This window comes from Lygodium microphyllum, chromosome 3 (genome assembly GCF_053477565.2).
Source record: "Lygodium microphyllum isolate KBCC chromosome 3, Lygodium_microphyllum_v1.1.10, whole genome shotgun sequence".
Classification (NCBI taxonomy): Eukaryota; Viridiplantae; Streptophyta; class Polypodiopsida; order Schizaeales; family Lygodiaceae; genus Lygodium; species Lygodium microphyllum.
Genome location: NC_141137.1, coordinates 98529190 through 98548907, shown reverse-complemented (window position 1 = coordinate 98548907; position 19718 = coordinate 98529190). Strand labels below are relative to the sequence as shown.

General features: G+C 41.7%; 1 protein-coding gene across 1 annotated transcript; it reads right to left on the bottom strand.

The window, feature by feature from the left end:
- Window positions 1-4673: 4673 nt before the first annotated feature.
- Window positions 4674-14797, bottom strand: LOC148038660 (sugar transport protein MST4-like). Its single transcript, XM_087674156.1, has 4 exons — window positions 14132-14797; window positions 6729-7048; window positions 5891-6532; window positions 4674-5580 (listed from the first exon to the last, which is right to left on the bottom strand). Exons 1-4 carry the CDS (start codon window positions 14277-14279, stop codon window positions 5107-5109), a joined length of 1584 nt encoding a protein of 527 aa, XP_087530282.1. The 5' UTR covers window positions 14280-14797; the 3' UTR covers window positions 4674-5106.
- Window positions 14798-19718: the final 4921 nt, after the last annotated feature.

The following is a 19718-nucleotide window of genomic DNA, read 5'->3' as shown; positions in this document are numbered from 1 at the left end:
GTTCTTTATCCTCTTGCCAAGTCCAAGAGTCTTCGGTATCGACATAAAGGGTTTCATTCAACAGACTAAAAATTCACCCGCAGGCGCTCATCCACTCCATCAGATACACCCTATTCATTTCTACCATGCTCGCGTTGTTTATACTCCTGCCAATTCCGGGAGTCTTCAAAGATTTCACCTTTACTTCTCTTCCTGTACCCGCTTTCTTTATCCTCGCACCAGGCCCACAAGTCTTTTCTAGAGACGCTAAGCCCACAGGCTCCATCTTCAGCTCGCATAGGTTCCAAGTCAAATAGGCTACCCTTGAGCCGTGATAAAAAAAGAGCTAAACAACTTTCTCTGATCTTCTCAAATCTACACTTTCTCTAATCTGCATAAACCCGTCAACCTTCATTTTTCGTCCGCCAACAAGATTTGGTCTTATATTATGGCCCTCATAGCCCCAAGAGATCCATTTTCAACACATATGAGCATTCCACTTCACTGCCCATGGTCAGGCATAGATTCAGGCTCAAACTGACCAACTTCAGCAGCCTCTTCACAAATCTAGACAAGTTGTAGGTGCTAGCATGCAGCCCCGACCCTGCTTCATTTCACATGACGGCTCATTTTCAACACATGCAACTCGAACAAGCTCCACTTGACGTCTCGACTTGCTGGACACTCATAGCTTGAAATCCTGGCCGACTTGCCTCCACCCATGTTGACCACCCCAACAGTCGGGTAGAAGGTAGCTCTAATACCAAGTGTGACGGTGCATACCTGGTCCCATGGGTTCGCACAGGAAACCCGCACAAGTAACATGGCCCGCGGGCACGCAGCACTGCGTCACATCTTGGACATGCAACAGAAGCCAACTCACAAGACACGTCAAGTCAACATGCTGTCGCGTCACGGCATGACTGTTGAGAATCAGCAATCACACTCAAACAGCCTCTTTGTATGGAATCTCAGGGTCAAGGATATGCAGGCTAACTTATCCCATATGCACAATAATGCCTACTGCAGTTTCCTACCTTCCTATAAAGCATTGTACTTGCTTCCTTTCTTAATGCAATGATAGTACTCTTTTCATTTCAGTAGAGTGTCAATGTCATTGTCCACATACACAAGATTGTGTTTATGAGTCCAAGTCTCAATCTTGGAACCTAATTCACTTGTGTAACAAACAGTGTCCATTCCATCATGAGTCTACACTTCTCCTTCCATCCTCCATAGCTTCCGGTTATGTCATGCTCTAGATCCCGCACTTCTAACATGGTATCAGAGCCCAGTTGGGCATGGCATTGCTTCTCCAGCCTCTCTTGATTCTTCTGAACCTCCATCCAGCTCAGTGTCAGTGTATGACTTCTTTTCTCAACTCTACTCTCACTGAAGCTTCCATGGCAGCCATAGCCAGCAGCACCCTGTCAGATTGAACTGCTTATATCTCACTCCACAGGTCAAATCTCTTGGAGCTTCCTTCTGGAAAAGTATTCCCCAACTCATAAAGCTTCCCTGTATCACATCAATCCAGGACATTGGACCATCTGGAGCTCAGCATTGTGAAAATCCCCAATCTCTGTTCTGTGTCTGCCATAGCCAGACAGGACCTACCTTGCTTGGAGCTTTCATAACTCTTCAACCAGGCCATTTCAGCCCACGATTTCTTCTGGAGAGTTGTTCCTCTGCTCAAGGCGTTTCATCTTGGCACAACAATCAATGACATTGATGCTCCCTGGCTCCAGCATTGCAGAAATTCGACCACGCTGTCCAGATCTGTGCCGAATCTGTTCGCGGCACCTGCGCGCCTCATACTGACCACGATCTGCACAATCTCCATGGGGCTTTGGTAGCCCATGACATAAGCTTCCTAGATATGTAAAAAGTTTTGAAAATGATGCACTGTAGCTCCTGCAATAAGCAAAAAACCAGGCCCCTGTCTCAGAAACCCTAATTCCACCATAGCCAAAAGCTTCAAAATCTTGACATTTTTCACTGTTTCTCTCACTGAAGTTATCAACAGTGATTTTAATCACTGAGCAATACTCTCTGAAGTTCGTTAAAGTACTGTCACTCAGATCTGAAGACATCAGCATCAAATCAAGAAGGGGAAGATCACTTGGAGAAAAAGACTTTTGCAGATTTGGTATTCATTGACACTCAGTTAGTGCTTTTTAGCACTTGTGTCTCTCAATCAATTCTTCTGTTGCTCAAATCTAATAAAGTCTGAAGTTGATTTGCTACTGTTCCCGTAAATCTAACATGGGCAAAGACTCGCCAAATGCTCGATTCAAAGGAGTCGGATTCCACACTTGGCAAACCCGCATCAAGCTCATCCTGATGAAGAAGGGTCTCTGGGCCATCACAAATGGCAAAGAGAAGAAACCGCGGGACGCGGACCTTGCAACTACTTGGCAAAAGAATGATGACAGAGCCCAGGCCATTATCAAATTGGAGCTAGACGACAGTTATATCCATCATGTGGATAACTGTGAGACCTCACAGGATACATGGAAAAGACTTGACACCCTGTTCGGTGCACAATCTAAATCATCAAAGTATGGTCTCCTAATTGAATTCTTCAGGCTTGAAATGAAGTCCAGCACATCACTTGCCACACATCTTAATTACATGGAAGGACTCCTAACCCAACTTGCAGGAATCAACATTAAAATGGATGAAGATGTTTGCATCGGTGTTCTACTTAAGAGCTTGCCTCCTGAATATAATAACGTATCAACAACTTTAATCAACATGCCAAATCCTGAACTTGTTGATATCCAGGCATCACTGTTAGAAGAAGAAAAGAAGCTAAAAACTAAAGAAGAACCAAGTACCTCTAGAGATGAGCATGCATTATATGTTGGCAACAGGTACAAAGGCAAGAAAGATCAGCTCTTTTGTGACTTCTGCAAAAGGACCGGACACACCGAGAAGTTCTGCCACGCAAGAAAGAGATCCCAAAAGGCCTATCTAGTCGCAATCAAAGAAGAAGAAGAAAATGAAGCAAAGGAAGAAGAAGATGAAGATCACCAGGATCGGAAGGACAAGACTCATCAGTCCTTGTACTCTCATAATTCTGATAGATTGTTTTAATAGCCTTGTATTTTCCTTACCCTAATGCTTCCTGCCATAAGCTATGTAAACTCCTTATGTAACTTGGCATTACAGTCCCTGTACACTTTGTGAGGCCCCTGTTACAGCCTCTGGATGTCCACCATGTTTATGGTACCCACACTTAGCTTTTTCTGCAACAGCCTCTGGTGTTCTGCCATGTCTGTGGTATACCCACACTTTGCAGGTGGTTCTCATTACAGCCTCTACACACTTTGTGCCTTTCCTAGTTGTGATTGAGGAGGGGTGTTGAGAATCAGCAATCACACTCAAACAGCCTCTTTGTATGGAATCTCAGGGTCAAGGATATGCAGGCTAACTTATCCCATATGCACAATAGTGCCTACTGCAGTTTCCTACCTTCCTATAAAGCATTGTACTTGCTTCCTTTCTTAATGCAATGATAGTACTCTTTTCATTTCAGTAGAGTGTCAATGTCATTGTCCACATACACAAGATTGTGTTTATGAGTCCAAGTCTCAATCTTGGAACCTAATTCACTTGTGTAACAAACAGTGTCCATTCCATCATGAGTCTACACTTCTCCTTCCATCCTCCATAGCTTCCGGTTATGTCATGCTCTAGATCCCGCACTTCTAACAATGACCCCATCGCGTTGCGTTGTGTTACGTCACGGGCCGTTATGCCTTTGATATCCCTCCCACGTCGTGTCTCGCTCACAGCACGTGTAACGTGTTTTTCTAACTCGCACAAGGGTAACTTGGCGCTTGGAGTTGCCAGATCACGCCACAGAAGAGTTCCGGGCTCAAGGATCCACAATGAACCATCTTAGAACACGCCGCCACGGGGGCGACACGGTTCACAACCCACCTTTCCTCATAAGAAGTCATGGCGACTCAAACTCGAAACAGGGGGCCCAGCTGCCTTGCTCAAAATCAGAACCCTGCAAACCGGGAGGCAAAAATGATGGTTGCTCCATGAGGCACGGCCTACATGGAGGAGGTGGGGAGACATGGGTTGTCCAAGCCTCACACTCCCTTCCTTCATGGGGGGAGGGGAGGGGGTAGATGTAACTTCGGAATGATGTAAGGGTGCCACATAGGCTAGGAAACAGGTATTTCTGTCAATTATCATATAAAATAGAAAAGAGATAAAAATATATTTTTGGAAAATGTGACCAGATGATAAAGGAGTATTTTGGGGAAATTTTCCAAAAGTAGGGGTATTTGAGCAAATTTTCCTTAAACTAAAGATCGCCATTTAAAGAGACTGCGATAACCTCTCTTGTATCTGTGACGCTGTTGGACCGATTCGAGTTAGCGCCGCTGCAGGTGAGTATCGACTGCTCTTTTATTTGTTTCACATACTTTCTATTCGATCTTGTCTGCATCAGCTCATCGCGGCGCTTTTCTAACTAACCTGTGCAGCTTGGAGCCACCATAGCTGCAAGCAGTAACGATTCAATTCTGACCCCCCTTTTTTCAATTTTAACATACCTGCAAGTAAATTGATTTTCCTTTCGTGTTGTCCCCTATTTGAATTCGTGTAGATTTCAGTCATTCCTTATCGTTTCATTCGAAGAACGAATGCAGCTTTGAGTTCACTTATCTGCAGTAATAATCAACTGGTTTTTATGAGCATTTCACTACATGACTACCATTTATGAACTGGTCTGTATAGAGTCATTCGTTATCATTCCATTACATGATTACCAAAGCATTGGAGCTTTGAGTTCACATTGCTGCAGGAATAATAACCTGTCTTTTATCTTCCTGTTCTCCCTTTCCGTTTTAAACTTGTCTGCATATACGGGTGTTTGTCATCATGAACATCTACGGGCGGTCATCGAAAATAGTTGCTGAGAGCAATCAGGCATTCTCTTTGGTTCAAACCTTTCCTATTTTCATTTGTCTGCGCATGCAATCATTCCTTGTCATTTCGCTACAAGATTATTGAACCTATGCAAGCTCAAGTTAACATAGCTGATCTTTCTGGTTTGATCCCTTTCTGTGTAATTCTTTTTTGTATATATAGTCATCCTCTATCATTTCATCCCAAGGCTATCATCTGATCGCCTCCCTTCTGTAATTCTAAGTGCTTGTTCTGCTTAGGAGGTGGCACTACCCTCTTCCAGAACCAGTGTTGTACCCAGAGGTCTTGAATGGCATCAAGGGGTATGCCCTTGGTCTCTGGCAGAAACAGGGCCACAAACACAACCGTTACTACAAGAAAACCGCCAAAGAACAAGAAAATCCCATACTTCATTGCACATAGCATGGACAGGAAGGTCTGTGCTATCAAAAACTTGAAGAGCATGTTCACACACACGGTCACACTCTGGCCTGCTGACCGCACTTCTAAAGGATACACCTCACTGGGTATCAGCCATGCTAGAGGCCCCAATGACCCAGCAAATGCAAACACAAACACACAAGTCATCAGCACCTGCACCACACCTTCACTTCTCGGCAATTTCTGTGTGTGTGCTGTCAAACCTGTTGCGAATATCAATGCTATGGTTATCTGCGACATAATCATGCAGAATGTTGTTAGAAATCATACTCTTTATGCGCTTGATCATTAATATACACCATTATGGGCTGCTGATCATAGTGTTTCACCATAAGAGAATGGTCTAGAGCCCCTTTGTGTGTGTGCATGCACAGGATACATAAGAAATTGTATAAAGCCAGTAAGCTGGACATTGATATTTTGTACATTGCACAACCGTGAGTACAAATGTGTCAGTATCTGCCAAGACTCACATGTGCATATGGTGTGTGTGTGTGTGAGAGAGAGAGAGAGAGAGGGGGGGGGGGGGGGGAGAGATTACCATGCCTGATAACATCAACACTGTCCCTGTGAATAGGATCTTTCTGCGACCAAACCTGTCCACAATGAATGATGATGCACAAATAGTGAGAAAGGAAGTTGCTCCTGTAATGACACCGGAATAGAGGGCTGCCTGGTCACCAAAGCCTGCTGTCTTGAACAGGAAGGCACCATAAAACACTATTGCATCATTTCCACCCACTTGCTGAAAGAATGGAAAAGCTATGCCCATGACAAGTTGTGGGATATGCCTTCTTTGCAGCAAGCATTTGAAGGGGTGCAACTGGGCCTTTGCAGACATATTACGGTCGTTACTGCTTACCTCTAGCAAGTCTTCGAATTCAGCATCAATCTTATCAGAGCCTCTAATTTTGGCTAAGACCTTCTTGGCCTTGTCATAATGGCCCCTTTGTATCAAGCTGACAGGGCTTTCAGCAAGAAGCATGCTAGAAACAGTCAGTAAAATGGCTGGAATTCCTGCAATGCCAAGTGATAGACGCCATCCCCATGGAGATATTCTATCTGTTAGATAGTTGATGACATAAGCAGAAAGCGCACCAAACGAGCCATTTACTGCAAACATGTAAAATAAAGCTCCTCTGAGATATGGTGGTGCAATCTCTGATAAGTAGAGAGGCACAGCCTGCATGCAAAATGGAAAATTATGGCCACAAAAGAGAAGTTGAGCATCTAGCAAACAACGATGAATGGGGCATTATCTCATCCTTCAAGCTCAAGATGGCATTCTATGTAAAACTACCATTGGGGTTCATAACAGTGTAATAGAGTTGATTGATTAAGTACATTTACATCAGTTTTGTAAGCAGATTGGAACTAACCTGGTTTGAAAAACCAATTCCACAACCCAGCAAGATTCTGCCAGTCAGTAGCATGGCAAGATTCTGAGCAGTAGTACTAGTTGCTGTACCTAGAATAAAGAGCAGGCCAGCTACTTGCATACTCTTTATGCGGCCAAAGCGTCTTGTTACAGCAGATGCTATGAAAGTGGCCAAAAGTGCAGAAATGTACAGACAAGAAGCAAAAAGCTGGAATGTCACATTGCTGTACTTGCAGTAGTTATCCTGTTTTGCACTCCTCTTTTCTTCCAACACCTCAGGATAGAACTTAGCCAGAAAATCATCCATTACGGCTATGCCACCTGCATCAAATTTGTACTTTGTGTCAGTTTATGAAGGCAGTTTTGTCTGTAGTTCTCACAACTGTACATGTTTACAAGGACATAAGAACCACTTGCTGAAGATCATTATATTAGATTTTCAGCTTGGAGCCAATCTGAATGCTGGAGATCATTAGATTATTAGCTAGTCCCTGTGAAGCCAATCTGAATGGCTTGTTCAACGTAATGATGGTTGCCTTTAAATTGGACCTGTTTTAAGCCCACTTATTGGTTTTAGGTGATAACTAGGGCAATCAAAACCCAAGACTTCACACTGAACAGGGGATGGCTTTAAAATTGAGCTAAACAATGATATTGTTAATGTAAGAGCCTCTGTCTGTGTGTGCATATGTGTGCACGTGTATACGTGCATATGTGTTAATACAAAGCATTAAGAAGCCAACAGACAGCTCAAGAATTTAAGAAAAGTGCATCATCAATACATCATCAAGGGAAAAGCCAATAATACAAAGGCATTGTGATAGAGAAGCCCATTGCATTTAGTCTTTGTGTGTGCATGTGCATGTGTACGTGTAGAAGTTTCTTTCAAAGAACATTTTTGGGCTAAACTATCTTAATCCTCTTCTTGCATAGAGGTTGGTTATATGTTCCATCTCCATCATGAGCCTTTGTACATGTGCAAGTGTGGTCATTATGTGTGGGTATGTATATTTTGGAACAACTAAAAGATGAACCAAAAGCAACAATCATTGATGGGTTCAAATTCTCTTCTCATGTGGATATTCAATATTTTTTCTCAATTTAATAACATAAACATTTTCCTCAATTCAATAATACTTCACATTTGTCATAAATCACATAAGATGTTTGACACGTGCATTTCTTAAAATGCTAAGGATGTGCCATTGTTTCATGTAAAGTATTGATGCTACTATATGATAATACTTGCATCATATGATATTTGCTTAGGTTGCAAGATTGTGCTAATCTATTTTCTATTTTGTGCATGTATTGGTATGGCTTGTTTTAGGTCATTATATTAGCCGTTGTGTGTCATGTATGGCCATCTCATGCCTAATTTGAGGTAGATGAGAATAGTAGGAGCTTTGATAGTGTTTGTTATTTTACTTGTTCGATGACAAAGGTGAAGTAGCAAGCATATTCTCCGTATGCGCTTCTCTTTCACTTCTTGTTCATATTTATCTTTTAAGTTGCCCACACACACACACCCCCCAAAACCTCATAGTGAATTGTTTGTGGTATTGAAAGAAAACCTATGGACCTTATAAAAAATATTAAACATCCAAATTTGCTAGTAAGGTAACATAGAAATTTGTGCAAGTTGATGAGTATTTATGCACATAACACAAATGATACGTTGGTCCAACAAAAGATATTTGTGATCATTGATGTGCAATGATGGCTTGAATTATTACTTTAAGGAGGTTATATGGAAGGTGTAGCAATGGCTTAAATAATTGTTACAATGTAGTTACATGGGAGCATGTTTTCTAGCAATAGGCCTTCTCGAAATCATATAAATACATAGGTTCAAAGGAAGGGATTTTTTAGATACCATTGTTACACATTTTTAACATATATAAGGGTGCTATATAAAGGGATTATTGATGAATTAAATAGAAAAAGAGTGTGTTTTATTTAGGAAAAATTCACACAGATAAGGGTATTTTTAAATAGGCCTTGAACACATGTGATACAAAGGATCTACATATATCAATCCCCCTTAGTTTTAATACACCACATGCAAAATCACCATCATTCCATCAATCATAAGAAACTCTTAGCAAAGGCCTCTCTTAGCACACCATTTGTAATTCTAGATGAAATTGACTCAATCTTATTTATTACACATGCAAATCCAGTTGGCTTGGGAAATGGACATCTATGGGTATTATAGGAACACTAAAAATGCATCTCCACTCTAACCACCATTATACAGTAAAATTCTCTAAACATAGCATTGATGCAAAAGGCAACAATTGACCAACTTGTGTTACAAAGAATGATGACATTAAAATTATCAACTCCATTAGTAAATTATGTTTATGACAAACTGTTTTATTAGGCAAGTGCAACCCTTGTGTCACCTCCTCTATTGTATACTTGGAGCTAAAATCATTAAATTTCCCAAAGCGTCCCTGAAGTAATCTGATATTTAAAAATCCCATTTGTTTTATATAAGGACCTTTCTCTAAAAGAAAAAGCAATAGGAGCACCAAATTGTCAACTCACACACATCCTCCTCTAGGTCACTCATCAACATGTGAGTATCATGTGAGTTGCACAAGGGTTGATACTTATTTGAGAGTTTTGAGGTGGTTAAAACATATGTCAAAACTAGGAAGACTATGTTCCTCAACTACAAACGGATGGGTATTGAGGTGGATAAGAGTGATAGCTCCCTTCAATAGATTGTTTAGTGTGAGGGTATCGCCTTCAGGAATGGATTTCTCTCTCTACATGTTGAAGCCAAGCTCTATTCAACATGTCATTTGGTGTGAGGATGGGTAATGAAGTGGGAAAGGGTGATAGCTCCCTTCAACAAGTCATTTGGTGTGAGGAGGGGTAATGAAGTGGGAAAGGATGATAGCTCCCTTCAACAAGTCATTTGGTGTGAGGATGGCTAATGAAGTGGGAAAGGGTGATAGCTCCCTTCGATAGGATCATTTGGTATGAGGGTGCTACCTTTAGGAATGGATTCCTCTCTCTACATGTTGAACCCAAGTTCTCCATCTCAATCTTTAGGAAAGGAGTGCAAAAGTGGCTTGACATTTGGGACAATGCCTCTAACAAGTTTGAAGACATGTATGATTTGGTTGTTTAGTTCAATTTGGAACCTAAGGAAGCCTACTACCTACAAAGGGAGATTGGCTTTGATTGGCCCACTTCTAACATCATTAACAATAAGCCTTCTTAAAGCAATAGATCAATCTAATAAGAAAGCACCCTTTCTCGTTGAATGGGAGAAATGATTTTGATGGGCCTTATAGTATGTGGAAACTAAATGTAAAGGAGAGTTGAAAATCCTGCAAATCCAAGGGCATCCTTAAAGCATGGAAAAGGAGGTTGAAAGAGGCTCAAACTCACTATGCCTTCTTTCAAGCATCATGTTCTTCTATAGAGGGTGGTGGCTAAGAACTTCTTGTAAAAAAGTTGTAAAGACGTCAAACCGTCAAACCATTATGCATCAAGATATGAAGATTATGAAGCTTGTTAGTTTGCATGACTTTATCATATGGAAATAAGCCCTCCTTAGCAGCAAGGGCAACACGAATGATGAATCAAAGAAAACTTGGGATCTAGTTAAAGCAATGGGAATAGGAATGGCCATGCTAGCCAAGAGAGACCCTACCTTTATGGATGCCTCTAAGTTTTTGAGAAAAGTGTTGTAGCTTGCTTTAAGGATTATGTAAATAGTTCACATCTTAGGGGGTTCACAATATGTGAACCCTCTATGCCATATGCATTCAAGGCTTACTTAAAAATACCATTAACTATGAGCCTTTCTTACATTAAACACACCCTTATATAAGTAATCGATTCCCATTTACCTCTTCCAGGTAGGAGCTTTCAATCTAGGCTTTCAAAATCAACATCCAAGGATGGTTTCCTCCCATTCTTTTGAGAAGGTTAAGGCTAAGCCTATCATGCTTGTGCTTAATTCTCTTTATGAAACACCACCATTGCTTCTTACATTAAGGAGCTAATCCCAAGAAATAGCATGAAATATATGTTTGTCTCCAAAATACCAAAAAAAGATCCTAAACAACCCTTCAAGCTACAATTGATCAACCTTTGAAAAGGAGAAGATAGAGCCAACAAAATACCATGGTAGGAGTAAGAACACCTTTTAAAGCAACAAGCTTATTAGTTAGATAGCCCAATCTAGAGATTTTCTTCTCAAACTTCTTATAGAATTGAGCAAACCTTTGTTCATATAAATCCCAAGACCAAGGGGACCCCCCCACATATATTCACATATTCCCCTTCTAGAACCCCTTAAATTTAGTGTTGCATCTATGAAAAAGAGTAAACATGATTAAATAAGAATAAACATCTAAGCACGCAAAAAATCACCATTAGAAAGGGGTATCCCTTTGATAGTACCTTCTTAGAATTTTCTCTCAATCTGATTGATAATAGGTTATCATCAAAATGAACAATAGAGGGACAAGAGGCATTATTTAAAAGTGCCAAGAACTATATTGCAAATATATCTTACCAAATCCTAAAAATTGCAACACCTTAAGAATAAACACATTTCCAAGCACACCAGTAAGTGCCTTAACATCAGCCTCAAAAACTGGATGCAAGTCGGGAAAAGAAACCCACATAGGACATTCGCATTGAAGGATTTTGATGACAATGATGGCCCTATGCCATGACAAGTAGATGTTATACTATTCTTATCAATATGGATTTCGATAAGGTACATTATATAATTAGTGATTAATGGTTTACTTTGAAAGTTCTTGCTATGTTGGGCTTCGATGAGATATTTTGTATAATGATTTCAATATAATATATGGGAAGACCTTGGCACCACTCTTGTTTGCCATAGTTATAAAGCCTTTATTAGAATTCAACATGGAAATTAGAGATGGAGCCACAATGGGTATTTAGCTTCTTGAGAATAAACAATTTTCTAACATACATACTTATACATGACAACTCCAAAGTTGCAAAAGTTGATCAAATTTTGTCTAGGGTTTGATGGATGTATATGATGATTTCTTGCCACTTTTTTGGGTCAAAGGTAAGTGAGAAAAAGGTTGAGGTATTATTATTTAGTTGAAACTATATTTAGGTATCCAGGTTGTCGACTTTTTGGACTAAGAAACATACATTGAATGATCTTTAACAAAGTTCAGAAGAAGTTTCAAAAGTTAGTTAAGCAAGTTTGAGTGTGGGAAGTTTAATTATAAAAAATTTAGTTAAGTAAGTTTGAGTGTGTGGGATGCTTAATGATAGCAAAAATATCCCTTCCCTTTGTTCATCATGAATTATATTTTTCCCAAGTTGGATAGTAATAGAATAAGTCATAAATTGCTTGATCTAATCACATTAAGATAATAAAGGAAATGGTCAATAATTAACTACGAGAAAGCCATTACTCTTAGATAAAGAAGTGGTGGAGAGACTCTAGGAAAAGGCCAATGGACTTCTTTTTCCTTACTATAGAGAATAGGTCTATACCTCCAAGTGTGTATCCTCAAACATTTCATCTCTAAATCTTATTTGTATTTGGTTGATTGGGAAGGATTGAATTCACTTGCAACTAACCTTAGAATATCTATGGTTGGATTCTTTAAGTTATTGTCAAATCTTGGAGGAGGAGTGTTGGAAACGTTGAATTGAATGGATATGTTACTCATACATGCGATGACTTTTTAATATAGGCACTCTAGCCACAATGCATGAAGCCTTTTAGGCTAGTTTTACAAAATGCTATTTCAAAGAGAGTACATAGGGATTAATGTTTGGAATGGCTTGTCAACTTGAATTGAAGCATGTTGGTTAGATTGAAGAGCTCAACCAAATAATTATTGAAGTTGATTAACATACAACATTTTTATTAGACTCACATGATGTTGAAGAATTGGAGGGCAAACGTTCCACTAAGAGTAATTGGTAGAAATAGCTTCAAAATGATAGTGTTGTAGCTTGGAAGAAGATGGTGAAGAGAGTTTGGAAAGAAACTCTTAAATCTCTTCTTGTTAAGGGTCATGAAGAAGTACAAGCTATTGGCCACCAAAGATAAAGAAATTCACAAATGTTTCCCCAATGTGAGTCTTATGCAAGAGGAAGGAGGAGAATTGGTGCACTTGTTCTAAGAATGAGCTAAAGTAAAGAATCTAATAAAAAAGTTTAGAAAATTAATGCACACAATTGGTTTTCATGGTGTTGCTAATAGCAACCAAATGTTGGTGGGTGATAGAGGAAAGATGAATGAGGAGACTTATAAGATTTGGAGCATTGTTCCACTAGTTGTTGTGGTGAGGAAAACATGGATCATTATGAATGTGATTTCAAATGAGCAACCAAGATTTTGTGATGATAGGATAGAAGATGCATAATCAAAGTTTTGTAAGGATAGGATATAATAAGCATAGCCCATTTCGTTCAAGGAATTGTTAGTTATCCTAATCATGTTAAAGGTAGAACAATAGTCCTACAAGATAACATATCACATGTTTAAAAAGCTCACTAGTTTTGCTGAGCTATTGTATTAATGCTTAGTCATTGTAGGGATATGCATGTATCTTACATCTAAAACAATTACTTGTTGCAATGAGATGATCATCATATAATCCTTGAGGGTGAGGTTGGGGTCCTTTTAAAATTTGTGATTTTGGGATCCATCTACGCTAGAGGAGTTAGTAAAGGAACACCTCAATAAGGTTGCATTGGATTTCAAGTAGGTCAGATAAAATGAGGAGCTAGAAAAATAACACCAAGTAAAGTTGCATTGGACTTCAAGTAGTATGATTAAAATCCAAAAAAGAATTGATGGAGCTTGAGCATTTAAGGCCCTCGTCATTCACAAGAGATGTGTGAGTGAGCAATGATGCAATTCAAATGAGCAAGAACAATAATTGAATCATCATTGGAAAAAAATCACCTTTTGTTACATCACGGATTACCTCAAACACCTATGTCATGTTAGTAGGTCTTACCTAAAATAGGAATGTGTCATACTCTTGGCCCTCACTTTTTTTTAGGCACCCTTGACCCTAGCTTAAGCAATGGGGCAAGGTAAGCGCACACGTGCACACACAAACACACACACACACTCTCTCTCTCTCTCTCTCTCTCTCTCTCACCCCGTGTGTGTGTCCCCCCCTTTCATGCACACTTATGTTGTTGCACATCAATGATCGATATGATAAGGTGGAACAAATTTTTGTTTGAACTACTTTGAAGATTATCTCAGAACCGACCAATAAGAAGCAGCTCAATAGACACGATACTTGCTTGAGCAATGGCGAGTCAGAGGTCCAGTTCTTGTGATCGAGGAGCTCTTGCGGTGTCTTTATAACCCCCGGGGTCCTGTGATAATGATAAGGCTAAGGTGAATATTACCTGCAATAGCGAGATCGTAGCCATACATGAGACCCCCGCTGGCCGCCATTACGCAGCTCATGACGACGTAGGGGGTGAGGCGAGCTTCGGGATATGATTGGCCTGCATTCAGCTGCATCAGCGCCTTGCCATCTGCAGCGTCAGCCATGGAGTGATAAATAGATAGTGGCGATATGTGTATGTATACTTCCCAGATCCTTCTCTGATCATCTAATTATGTCTGGGTGGTGTCATGGAAGGAGGGGCTTGTAAGCCCTTTGGTCTATAACAGTGAGAAGATAGCCACAGATGAGTAGTTTTCTGCCATGGTTAATGTTGAACGCGGAGCTTCTCTCTCTCACGAGAGAGAGAGAGAGAGAGAGAGAGAGAGAGAGAGAGAGAGAGAGCGAGCGAGATGCTCGCTGCACATCCCAAAACACTACACTTGGAAGCAGCCTGAGACATTAACATCGGGAGTAACGATGAAAACCAACCTTACGTTCACATATCACCCGTCGGGAGGAACAATGAGAACCAACCTTATTCTCATACACTACGCATCCGGAGGAACACTCGAAACCAACCTTATTCTCACACCAATCATGTAAACCTCATGATTGAGCGTCCATTTCTAAACTCTAGGAACAAGACAAGGGAAGAATACCAAACACAAATGTAATAAAAAGAGTGTAGTTTTTAGTTCTCTATTTTACATAGAACAAAACAATTATGGTTTTGACATCAAGCATTTGATTGGTTTATGCTCTACTGATGCTTACGTGAAATGTTTGTAATGCTGGATGATGCGTTGATGCTCTAGAAAGGCTTTTGCATAAATTAGAGCTTGGTTAGCTTACTCATTAAATTTTTTATTATTGTGATAATAGTTTGGGCAACAAATATACAGTAGTAAGCTTCATGCTTTGAATGCCTATTATGCCTACATGGTATTTTGAGTACGCTATATGCATACAATGATGTCTAGCATTGATGTATGAGCTCAAATATGGTTATGATATGCTTTAACACTTGGATTTGAGCTACATCTGATGTACTTGGACTTTGGTCAGTTACTTTGAGCTTCCTTGCTTACTTGCTTATGAGTATTAAAGCTTCATTGGACACTTATGCTCCCAAATGTATTTGCAATGTGCTTGGGATTCCTAGATGCTTTGATTTATATATCTTAAGCTTTACTTGCTCACTTTGCATTCTAGATTTGTTTCTAGTGGGAGACGATTGTACTTTCTTAGCAAAGCTTGGCTCTTTAAGATAGTGGAAGTCTCTTGCTTATGTATATACTTAGTTAATATATGTATACACTATTCTTATAGATATTGAGTCTTGTGAGTCGATTGATTTTCTTTTGAGCATTTGGATACCTAGTACCTATAATTGCTAATAATGGGTTGTCAATGATGGATACTTGACATGCATTGCTTGTATGCATCTATGTATCTGACACTCCGTATGTGTTGACAATAGTTGGTATGGGTGGTCTATACTCAGTCACTACTAGTTGCATTCTTTGTATCCCAATTGCTACCTAAAGATCCTTGGTAGCAAGGGCTTTCTTTCTTAGCTATCTTTCCACAATTTGAATGACATATGTTGCTGTCTTTATTTTAGCATTATTGTGATTATAGTTCTCATGCATTGACTATTAAAGGTAGAAATGGTGGTAATGGTAATAATAATCATGGCAAAGACTCACGGCCCAACAAGGGCAAGTCTCAGTCTCGTAGGCAATCTCGTAGTAAGTCCCACAAACATAAATCATCTTTGACATGTCATTATTACAAGCACCAAGGTCATATTAGATCACGATGCCATCCAATGCACAATGCTAGGTATAATAAGAAAGGCTAGGGAAAAACACATGATAGGGCAAAGTAGAGAAATACACAGTAGAGTGTCAGGGAAAAAATAAGAAAAAAATAGAGAAATACACAGTAGAGTGTCTGCTATAATAGTAGGCCCAAAACAAAGAAAATTTAGGGAAAAGAGAGCTTCAAGGCATTAGGATAGCAAAGATAAAGAAGGGGGAAGTAACATGACAAGGGAGAAAGGGTTTAAGAAGTCAAGAGGGCAAAGAGAGAGCTCATTTTTCATTGTTGAGTTGAGGGAGAGAGGTTGACAGAGAGAGGAGAGCCACAAGGCTGGAGACCATTTCGTGCTTAGCAATCTTCATCACCACACCTTCGATCCCTACGAGTAAGCTTTGAATGTGCCTTTGTGTTGGTTAATTGTTTCCAGGATCATAGTCAAGAGACTCATTTAGGCACGTGTGAGTGTGGGAGCCTTCGCTTGACTGCCAAGACCCACGGACCGCTTATTGCTTCAAGCGTTTCAAGCGAGCTCTAATGGCTATCTCTCACCTAGCCGACGCGCCGTCGATCCTATGAGTGTAGTGAGCTTACCTTGATGCCGATACGAGTTGCCTTCTCTCTCACACACCCCGATAGCTCCACGATCCTAGGTGCGAGCTCAAGCATCCTCAAGCCTCCTCCATCTCCAAGCTCCATCCTCCATAGCCACACGCGCAAGTAAAGAGAAGAGAGGAGAAGAGGAGATGGTGAAGAGCTTCACCCTCTTGATCCCTCACTCTCACACACTCACTCCCTCACACTCTCACACTCCCTCTCTCAAGAGCACACGCAAGCAAGAAGATGAGGAGAAGAGAAGAAGAAGAAGACTCTTGTTGCCACACACCAAAGAATGAGCTCTCATTCACTTTTTGAACTTTATGTATACAAACCCTAAAGTCCCATGGGCACCCATCCCCTTTTATACATGACCGCCGGCCCTTGTGGCAATGTCTTTTTTCCATTTCCCTCTTCTAGTCTTATGCCTCTAGCCTACACCCGTCTAGTATTTTACAAATGGCACAGGAGGGAGCCTAGCGCTCTTTTACAAGTTTTCTGAGTTTTTTGAGGCGCTCTTCATTTAAAATTGCACTTTTTGGAAGTCGCATGCATGTCTTTGCTCTTTTTCCATGTTTTTCTTACTTTTTTTCTTCCTTTTTCTGCCATCTCGACCTAGGGCTATCTCGATTTGGGGTTAACATTACCCCCCTCCTAGACAGGTACCAGTCCCATGGCAGTTTTGTGTTGCTGTAGGTTGGCAGGCAATTGGCCAAGTGGGAAAATGGTGAGGGCCACGTGGAGATGTAGGTGCTTGTAGGAGCTGTGACATTGTTTTTCGGAGGAGCCAAATGGGCATTGCGTGGTTGACAGGGCCTCCGAAGTCGGTGGTTTGTTACTCTCTAATGTTTGGAAGGAGAAGGTGCGGTGTTGTTCCTAAGGGAAGTGTTTATCTCAACGTGTTAGTGCATTGTGCTCGTGCTAGTGGAATGGGGAGGTGGGTCTAATCACAAGCGAGTTTGGGCGATGTCCCACACTTGAGGATCCCATTTGTGCCAAGGGGGGTGCGGTGCCAGTGGCTTAGGGTGACAGGTCTAACCATAGGTGAGTGTTACCGCCCTAGGTGTGTCCTGCCCTTGATGTGCCCTAAGCGTGAAGTGGGGGAGCAAAACGGGCTAGGGGGTTGGGAGTGGAGCCGGCCGATCGAAGCCACCGGACACGTCTAACTTAAGAACCCCTAGGTGCAGTGATGGTGCTTTATGTGGTGGTAAGTGCTTCTACAAGTGGGTGATGTTGACCAGTCTTTTTTTTTTTTTTGGGTAGTGGAATGAATGACAGCCAGGCTTAATCCTCTTCATCTGAACGAGGGGGGGAACGAGGGCGGATGGATTTGCGCAAAAATTGGTGGCTTTGCATATACCCTTTCAGGTTCATGCGGACGTGGAGAGAGGTGGTGGAGAGGAAGGGGTGATTACACCTAGTAAATTGGTTGTCACTCATGTCCTCTAGGAGAGCTAGGAAAAAGGAGGGGAGGAGGCGAGCCCTCATCATAAGACGAGCCATGGCGCAGCTATCAATGGTGTTAGGGTCGAATAAGAGGGGAGACAAGCCATTCTCTTGCGGTGCCGGATCTTGCTTGAGTAATAGCTTAAGAAGCCTAAGGTAATTACATGTGGTTATAAAAGCGGGATCGGGACAGGAGGAGAATTCTGCGAGAAAGTGTGTCATGGAGTCTGTTAGGCTTTCCAAAATAAAAAAGGAGGGCATTCTCAAAGAAGGTGGCGTTGGAATTGTAGATGATGGGGAAGTCATGCCACCCATGGAGGGTGGCGATAAAATCCATGCCTACCCTACGAGGATACGCCATGAATGTGGGGTTGTTCCTCTTGTAGGGTAGGGTGTTGCAAAATTCCATCCAGGCAAGCATGTTAATATCTCATATTCGCCTTCTCCAAAGGGGTTGGCAGTTATAGCCCCTTACAGTGTGTGGCACCTCGAACACTTTGTCTTGCCAAAACTCTGCTTCCTCCATGCCCCACAGAATGGGGGTCTTTGCCGTGTCTTCCAGCCATTTTTGGCCCAGTCGGCTGCCAACCACGATCACCTCCTCCATTACTTTAATCAGTAGGACCCTTCTCAGGCTATTAGGCATAAGGAACTGAATGGAAAAGGGTCCTTTTTTATTTCCTGCCGTTCCCAGATCACTAGCTCCGCATGGAATTACGTTGGGAGGTCATCGGGGCATGGTGGGAGGGATGTGGATGGCCACACAACTGGCTTGGCTTGCAGCTGCCTTTTGGCGTCTTCCGCTAGTTTTCTCCATCGCTCCTTGAGCGTGGCCTGTCTGTCCAGGGGCGGGTCGAGTTGTTGCTGTTCTTGATCGTGCGGCAAGGGTGGTTGTGGGATCACATCCTCTCTAAATCTGCCCATGTCAAATTCGAGTTCTGCTTCCTCCCCTTGCCAGTCTCCCTGTGGTGCTCTCTCTTCAAATCCCATGGCATCCACTTCCTAGGGGGTTAGGCCGGCTAGCAGTAGGTATTTCCTTTGCTCTTCCAGGCTCAGTCTAACCTCCGCAGTTTGGGGTGGCATTTGCAGTCCTGCATACAAGGCCCTGCGTGCAATGTTAAGCTTCTTTTGTGCCACCTCCAACGATTCTCCCTCCTCTGGGCGGGTGGTGTCCATGATTCTGTTGAGGAAGGCCTTCTGTTGGGCACCGAAGGCCACCTGGGTGGCTTCTGCCTTGCTTTCTGTGAAGATCTTCTCTTTTTCCACCAGAGCGAGGCATCATGCCAGTGTCTTCACCCTTCTTTCATTCTACGTAGCCCACTCCTCTGCCCTCTTGTTCATCTCTTTTAGGCTCTCTCCTTGCCTTAGGGACCAGGGTTGTGAGCCTTTGTTCTTGGTCTTCCCATTCTTTGACCAGTTTTTCCTGTTCTTCTTTTTTGGATTTTAGCTGATCGACGGTCAGGGACTCGATCTTGTTGTGCTTCTACTGCTCCATGTTCTCTTTTCTTTCCTCGTCCTTGGCATTGAGCTTAGCCATAAGCGCTTTGACTCTGGTGGTTTTTGCAATGAGCTCCTCATATTGCATGATCAGGAGCTTGTGCTCTCTCTGCATTTTCACAAGTTCCTATGTTTCATTGTCTAGTAGCTACCTCCAGTGCTCTTCCCTGTCATCCCTAGCCTTCACTTCTTGCTTGAGATCCGAGATCTCCCTTTGCTGCATGGCTATCATTATAGTTTTG

Bases quoted from the DNA above. Each gene is read 5' to 3' on its own strand.
- LOC148038660 (XM_087674156.1), bottom strand. From the start codon at position 14,279: ATGGCTGACGCTGCAGATGGCAAGGCGCTGATGCAGCTGAATGCAGGC. The intron at 7,049-14,131 runs GTAATATTCACC...AATTTGATGCAG, and splicing joins CTACGATCTCGCTATTGCAG to GTGGCATAGCCGTAATGGAT. The intron at 6,533-6,728 runs GTTAGTTCCAAT...TTTTGCATGCAG, and splicing joins GAATTGGTTTTTCAAACCAG to GCTGTGCCTCTCTACTTATC.